The sequence below is a fragment of the Hippocampus comes genome, unplaced genomic scaffold (genome assembly GCF_001891065.2).
Source record: "Hippocampus comes isolate QL1 unplaced genomic scaffold, H_comes_QL1_v1.1 scaffold202, whole genome shotgun sequence".
NCBI lineage: Eukaryota > Metazoa > Chordata > Actinopteri > Syngnathiformes > Syngnathidae > Hippocampus > Hippocampus comes.
In genome coordinates this window covers 1,445,143-1,452,983 of record NW_017805829.1, presented here as the reverse complement: position 1 = coordinate 1,452,983, position 7,841 = coordinate 1,445,143, and the positions used below count along the sequence as shown (strand labels likewise).

The 7,841-nt window shown below is 46.2% G+C and overlaps 1 protein-coding gene and 1 long non-coding RNA gene across 4 annotated transcripts in view; one reads left to right on the top strand and one right to left on the bottom strand.

Annotated features, from left to right (window-relative positions):
• Positions 1-7,841, top strand: part of glrbb (glycine receptor, beta b) — a 49,325-nt gene that overhangs the window by 18,980 nt on the left and 22,504 nt on the right. For all 3 annotated transcript variants that reach the window (XM_019887469.1, XM_019887468.1, XM_019887470.1), the window contains one exon: positions 5,770-5,837. In XM_019887469.1, the coding sequence (XP_019743028.1) occupies positions 5,770-5,837 (68 nt within the window). The remainder of the gene's footprint in view (positions 1-5,769; positions 5,838-7,841) is intronic.
• The window catches only part of LOC109526275 (uncharacterized), a 27,613-nt gene that overhangs the window by 17,408 nt on the left and 2,364 nt on the right, over positions 1-7,841 (bottom strand). The window lies entirely within an intron of this gene.

Sequence of the window (7,841 nt, the reverse complement as noted above, 5' to 3'; positions counted from 1 at the left end):
TAGAAGATTTTATTTAATGCAGTCGCGAGCTGTCCCCGTTATTCTCGGGTTACCATGGCTGAAAACTCACAACCCAATTATTTCATGGGATCGCCCTGCGATAGAGATATGGAGCCCGTTCTGTTACGAGCATTGTTTGCGGTCCGCCGTTGGGGGGCACGTGCGATCTCGTAAAGAGCCCCTTGAAGAAATTAACCTCGATGGAGTACCTGGTTGCTACCATGATCTGCAACAGGTTTTTAGTAAGGACCGCGCCCAATCATTGCCACCGCATCGTCCTTACGACTGTGCCATAGACCTGCAAGCGAGTGCCCCGCTGCCGAGCTCCCGGCTGTATCAGGTTTCTCATCCTGAACAAGAGGCACTGAGGGACTACATTAACAGCTCGCTCGCTGCAGGTCTTATCCGACCATCACGATCACCGTTGGGGGCTGGGTTTTTTTTTATCGAAAAGAAGGACAAGTCGTTGCGGCCGTGTGTGGACTATCGGGGGCTCAATGAAATAACCATCAAAAACAAATACCCACTTCCACTGTTAGATTCAGCATTTGCTCCCCTTCAGTCAGCCACCATTTTTTCCAAGTTGGATTTACGCAGCGCGTATCATTTGGTTCGTATTCGGGAAGGGGATGAGTGGAAGACGGCCTTTAAGACGCCATTAGGACATTTCGAATATTTGGTGATGCCTTTCGGGTTAACAAATGCACCCGCGGTGTTTCAAAACCTCATTAATGACGTGCTGAGGGACCTATTAAATGTGTTTTGTTTCGTTTATCTCGACGACATCTTAATCTTTTCACGGTCTGAACAGGAACACGTACAGCATGTACGACTTGTTTTACAACGGCTATTGGAGAACAGACTATTTGTCAAAGCCGAGAAATGCGAATTTCATGCCAAAACGATCTCGTTCTTGGGCTTTGTCATCGAGAGGGGTCAGCTGAGAGCCGACCCCGTCAAGATTAAGGCGGTGGTAGACTGGCCTACACCCACCACTCGAAAAGAGCTGCAGCGTTTTTTGGGGTTTGCTAATTTTTACAGGCGTTTCATTCGCAATTACAGTCAGAAGGCCCTGCCGTTGACCCGGTTGACATCCATCAAGATCCCGTTTAGATGGGACCCGGACGCCGACTCGGCGTTTACGGCATTGAAAACAGCTTTCACAAACCCACCGGTACTGCACCATCCTAACCCTGATTGTCCATTTATCGTAGAGGTGGACGCCTCGGATTCAGGAGTGGGGGCGGTTCTATCCCAGCGTTCCCCAGTCGACCAGAAACTGCACCCCTGCGCCTTCTTTTCTCGTCGCCTCAGCCCCGCCGAGGCGAATTATGACGTGGGTAACCGGGAGCTGTTGGCTGTGGTGGCTGCTCTGCAGGAGTGGAGACATTGGCTCGAAGGGACCAAAGAACCCTTTACTGTATACACCGACCACAAGAACCTGGCCTATATACGCACAGCCAAGAGGCTGAACTCACGTCAGGCCCGGTGGGCCCTTCTGTTAACCCGGTATAATTTCACACTCACCTATTGTCCAGGGTCAAAGAACACCAAGCCGGATGCTCTCTCCCGGATCCACGATCTCACGGAACGGGATGGCGAACCTGGGACAATCCTCCCGGCCCAGTGCATCCTGGGGGCACTGAGGTGGGAGATAGAGCGGAGGATCCAGGACGCTCAAGACGGGATCCAAGTTCCGGCGGAATGTCCCTCGGGAAAGCTGTTTGTGCCCCCGCCGCTGCGTTCAGAAGTGTTACAGTGGGGGCACACGTCTAAGGTGGCTTGCCACCCGGGGGTGAACCGGACTCTGCATGTCATCTCCCAGCGGTTTTGGTGGCCGGGGCTTCGGAGGGATATCGTGGACTTCGTCAATGCCTGCTCCGCCTGCGCCTGTTGTATTTATATTGCACTTAATTGAACTGTGTTTTCTTTTCTCTTCTTTCTACCCACAATCTTGCTGCTGAAGGCTGTAAATTTCCCCAGTGTGGGACAAATAAAGGATATCTAATCTAATCTAAACTCTTTGAGTACTCACCGATACTGAGCACCGATACCTCAAGTACTTTTCATCCATCCATCCATTATCCAGGCCACTTCTCCTCACGAGGGTCGCAGGCGCGTTGGAGCCTATCCCAGCTGACTTTGGGCAGCCAGCCAATCGCAGGTGCCAGCCAATTGCAGGGCACACATAGCCACACAACCATTCACTCTCCCAATAACACCGAGAGACAATTTAGAGTGTTCCATTAACCTACCATGCATGTTTTTGGAATGTGTTAGGATACCGGAATACCCAGAGAAAACCCACACAGACACAGATGGAACATGCAAACTCCACATAGGAAGGCCTTAGCCTGGAATTGAACCCCAAACCTCTGCACTGTGAGGTGGACGTACTAACCATTCCATCACCGTGCTGCCCCCTCTTGTGCTTTAAATGTATTAAATTGTATTTAACACAATAACCAAAAAAATTGTGAACTTTCTTTCTGACGCAGAAAAACTCAATGTCCGAATGTTTTGCCAGTATCGGTGGCTTGTATCGGCAACCTCTATAAGGTCAAAAGACTGGCAAAGTTCAACAAAGAATGCTGGTACAATGCTAGGAAAACAAGACAATCAAAAACGCTTGCAAAAAAGGCAAGGATAAAAACAAACGGAAATCGCTTGTCAATAAATGGACATGAAGAAACCCAAACATGTATAATACAAAAGCCGTGACTCTAACGACAATGAAAAACTACAGATAAAGCGGTGGCGGATGCTTGTCTGTCAAGGAGGGGAAGCTCAATTTCGGCCTACATCATAAAATGTGTCCGTTTATTTAGACGTGAATTCTACTCTCCGTTCCTTTTCAAGAAAATGATCTGTGACCTTGTCATACCAGCAAGGCGTCTTTTCCAGGGTCTTAACTGTGGTGATATAAGTCAGTCTGCGAACACAAGCAACTACAATAAAACCCACCAGAAATAAAAGATTAATTCATCACTAGTCGCTCTCAACAAAGAGCGTGTTGCTTAGATGATTAGAAGAAGTCTCCAGTTCAACTCAGAACAGAATGAGAATTGAAAAATGCTCCCACGGATGCCTACACCAAAAGATCGGTGATTGGCTCATATCGCTGTCAATCAAAAAGAGATTCAGCCTCAGACAGATCATTCAATCATCATGCAGAAAAGCTGAGCGTCCGGGCCAGCCGATAAACTCCCACTGTCCATAGAAATTTCAAGACGCCCAGCGTCCACGATGTAGACGCTCAACGTCCACACAGTTTAAAGCACGGTGAAGCTGCAGGAATGAATGAGAAGAGAGTCGCATCGTAACCAGTAATAAGAAGCTGATTCGGAACAAAAATTGAGCGCGTTGTAGCGCATATTTAGTCATGACGTACACACAATTTTATGTACACACACATATTTGATCACTTATTTTTTGACATTTTAGGGGAAGCTGAGCTTCCCTTGCAGTCTTAGAGCAATCACCTCTGCTGCAAAGGTAAGTTCAGAAAACCTGGCGGGAGCAAAAACGAAGAGCAAGAACATGGAAGGTCTAGACGAATTCAACACTTGGAAACAGTCGTGAGCAAGGTGAATTATCCGACAGTGACATGACAACATGGGAGTCCTTAAATAGTCATCTGATTACATTGGCAGCAGGTGTGCAAGATGGAGGGACCGCCCTCTATTGCCACCTGCCGGAGAAAGACAATAGGATAATGACAGCACCCCACGACATAAAGGGAAACTGCCTTTATGTGCCCGATGAGACGAGATTGTTGTGCGGGTCCTCTACCCAGGGCAGATGCGTGGCTCATGATGTAGGCTGGAGTGCGGATTCCAAGTCCTGTTTTTTCCAGGGTTAATTTTCTGATGGCGGCCCGGTAGTCCAGTGGTTAGCACGTCGACTTCACAGTGCAGAGGTACCGGGTTCAATTCCAGCTCCGGCCTCCCTGTGTGGAGTTTGCATGTTCTCCCCGGGCCTGCGTGGGTTTTCTCCGGGTACTCCGGTTTCCTCCCACATTCCAAAAACATGCATGGTAGGCTGATTGAACACTCTTTAAGTTGCCCCTAGGTGTGAATGTGAGCGTGGATGGTTGTTCGTCTCTGTGTGCCCTGCGATTGGCTGGCAACCGATTCAGGGTGTCCCCCGCCTACTGCCCGAAGACAGCTGGGATAGGCTCCAGCGCCCCCCGCAACCCGAGTGAGGATCAAGCGGCTCGGAAGATGAATGAATGAATGAATAATTTTCTGATTAAAAATGTTGTTCCCAAGTTCGTCAGGTTAATATCCCATGGCAGTTTAGTTGTACTTCAACAATTTCAAGATGGTGCCTTAATTGGCAGCAGTCTTCAAGAGCGCTTCAAGAGCTCTGCTTTTTTGTTGTTTTTGTGTTTTGTTTTGCCATATGGTGTCTGTTGTTCTTCATGTGGACCCGTTGGGGACTGTTTTCACCGTTTTGGCCACAACATTCGTCAAAGACGTAGAATTTGTGCTTGATGGTTGCACCTTCTCTGCAGCACGCCTGTACCAGCACTGATTGTGATGGGGGGAATGTCGGCACTATTTGACGGTCGCCGATTGACAGCACCTGTAATGGGCATTTTTCACAGTGCCATTTTGTTCACCGGAGATGTCAGAGTTGATGGGGGGACAGTCTGCGATCGTGCGGCTGGATGGATGGCTGGTGGGGCCGAGCATGAGGAGAGAGGAGCATATATGCGTATTTGGAACTGAGAGTCACCGCTTTGAATTGAAGCTGATTTAAAATTGACAGAAGTGAATACATTTCTTTTATCATCGAATGGACACTACAGCTTTGTGTTTACTTTCAAATTTCGCTTGCAGCCGACATGTGGGATGTTATGCACATTTTGAGCATGACGTCTCTGATCCACTGGTGAAAAGAGACTTTGATTTTCTCCTCTTTCATCTATAACTGCTTCAAACAACAAGGCGTGTGCAGGAATAGTTGTTACGATTGTATGACTGTCCATGATTTATGTTATGTGTTCTATTTTGTTCTTTTAGGTTAACTGTTCTGTAAAGCGCTTTGTTACAGTTGCAGCTGTTGTCAAAGCACTATATAAATGAAGATGTATTGTATTTGTGATACAACTGATGGGTTTATTTCCATGTTCCTTGTCACCTCTTCCTCCCTCACACTTGTCCTGTGCAAAATTATCCAATGTTTTTGCAAGGTCGTATAAATCTTGCTGTCTGACGTATGACGAATCAGATGTTCCTTGTCACCGATACACTGGCTGGACTGTTGACACCATCTTAAAGCAATCATCGGACTATTTTTAGATGAAGAAGCTCCTTAATTTTTAAAATAGTCTGTCAAAAGACATGTAAAGGCTTAGCACAAGCATCAGTTTGCACGCTTTTCACAGCGTGCGGTACGATAAATTGTCAGCCTCAAGCCACGAACGTCCTAGAAAAACTAGCAAGCGTTTGATTAATGTCCTCAACAGTTGTCTTTGGGTCGATCCTCGGTTCCCCTCCGTCCTCGGTGTCCTTGGCAAGAGCCGTCGGTGGGCCCATGCTTCCGCCTGCCTAATCGACCGCCTCCCCGAGCGAAACATCTGCTCTCCATTCCAGTGACCCCCAAAGTCATCCATTAGCAGCGTGTCATCATCTTTCAAAAAATTGCATTCCTTTGACCAAAGCTTATGAATACCCTTGCTTTGATCAGCATTTGAAGCTACTTGAACATAACTCAAAGCAAAACACATGACCTTACTGATGCCATCTTTTGTTTCAAACGCAGGAATACCCGTGGAAGATCGGGTGAACATTTTCATCAACAGTTTCGGCTCCATCCAAGAGACAACCATGGTGAGTGTTTACCTTGACACGCCATATTTCAGTCAAGCGTGCCAGAAAAAGTATTTTATTGCATGAATGTGAGGGCAAATTCTCACGCCCTTGCTCAATGAATGGCTTCATTTCTGATAAAGGAAATACACTTGGAATGCTCATAAAAGGATTGACTCAAGGACAGCGCTTCACAGGAAACAATAGCTGGAAGAACCAAAGACATATGCTACTACTTGGGAATTTCTCCATTGTGAGATAAATGAAGGTTTTATCTTACTCACAAAACATAAAGGGTATTGCTGAAACTGAACATTCGGCAAGCCTCCTCGCTGCCCATCTTCAAAACCCGCCTCAAAACTCACTTGTATTCTTTGGCATTTGACTCAGCATGACTTAGATTTGTTCTTGGTTTTGCTGTTCGGTGCTTTCTACCATCTTTATTACCGATTTGCTTTACTGTTTGTTGTATATGTTGAATTGCTCCATGTACAGCACTTTGTATGCAGCGATGGCTGTTTGAAAGTGCTCTATAAATACAGTTGAGTTGAGTATTGGTGTTTCAGGATGAACCTGAAATTCACCAGAACCTTGACAGGCAAACTTAATTCGACCTCTCATTGGTCCATTTGTGGATCCAACACCTGTTGTGAATTTTGCTGTTCAGCTCCATTGTAAAGAACAGCAGATTGTGCAAAAAGTGTTGAAACGAACGGTTGCATTCAAAAGTTAAAAGGTCACATTAAGGTCACCTGTAAAGGTTATACGCCCCAACGTTTTCTGAGTCATGCATTTTTAAAATAATATTTATACACCATAATGTTGTCAAAATTCCTGAGGATCAAGAATTATTTCAGAGCCTTTGAGGGGGTGGGCCTGTGTCATCCAAAGGAGCCACTGCTTATTCTGTCCCTCTCTACTGCAGGACCAATACAAAGCTACGATCAATTTTGAAATACGAGCCATTTGAGGGGGGGGTGCATACCAGCGCAGTATTGTGGCAGTGACTCAGTTCACTTCACAAAAAGCAGCAGTTTGCCAGATATACTGTAATTTGAGGACAAGTCTTCAGAAGATGTTTCAAGCTATTTATTCCCACCCAATCGAAGATTGCTGCCGTACCTAACATAAAACAAAAACAAGTATATGTATCTAAAACAACGGCACAGCTTTGCTTTTAACACACAGAGGGAAACGTCACATTTGGTTGTTATATGCATTTTTATTGTATTTTGTTTGAGCAGTGGGTCAAAGCCGATTCCGAAATTTGGCAGAATAAAATTCTTGTAACTAAATTTAAAAAAAATGTTAATTTGTCATACTTTCCAGCAGAGAGAAAAATCGGCCCAATTTGGAAGTGTTTTCTGGATATCATTCGTTACCTGTGTCTTGTGTTGTAATGGGTTCATGTGTAATAAAATAAACAAACAAAAATCATTCAGCAAAAAAAAAAAAAAAAAGCCATTTTAAAACATCTAATATCCACGATACGGGCTGTTCGGTCCCTATACCACTGATGTCAGAGTTTGGTTCGCATTGCCGGCAGTAAGTCGAATCGTTTCCACTGAGGGCTGGACTCCGCCAAGGCTGCGCTTTGTCACCGATTCTGCTCATAACCTTTATGGACAGAATTTCTAGGCACAGCCGAGGTGTTGAGGGGGTCCGTTTTGGTGGCCTCAGTATTGCATCTCTGCTTTTTGCAGATGATGTGGTACTGTTGGCTCCTTCAAGTAGGGCTCTCGAACTCTCTCTGGAGCGTTTCGCAGCCGAGTGTGAAGCGGTTGGGATGAAAATCAGCACCTCCAAATCTGAAACAATGGTCCTCAGCCGGAAAAGGGTGGAGTGCCCTCTCCGGGTCGGGGAGGAGATCTTGCCCCAAGTAGAGGAGTTTAAGTATCTTGGGGTCTTGGTCACGAGTGAGGGTAGGAGGGAGCGAGAGATCAACAGGCGGATCGGTGCAGCGTCTGCTGTGATGCGGACTTTGTATCGGTCTGTCGTGGTAAAGAAGGAGCTGAGCCAAAGGGC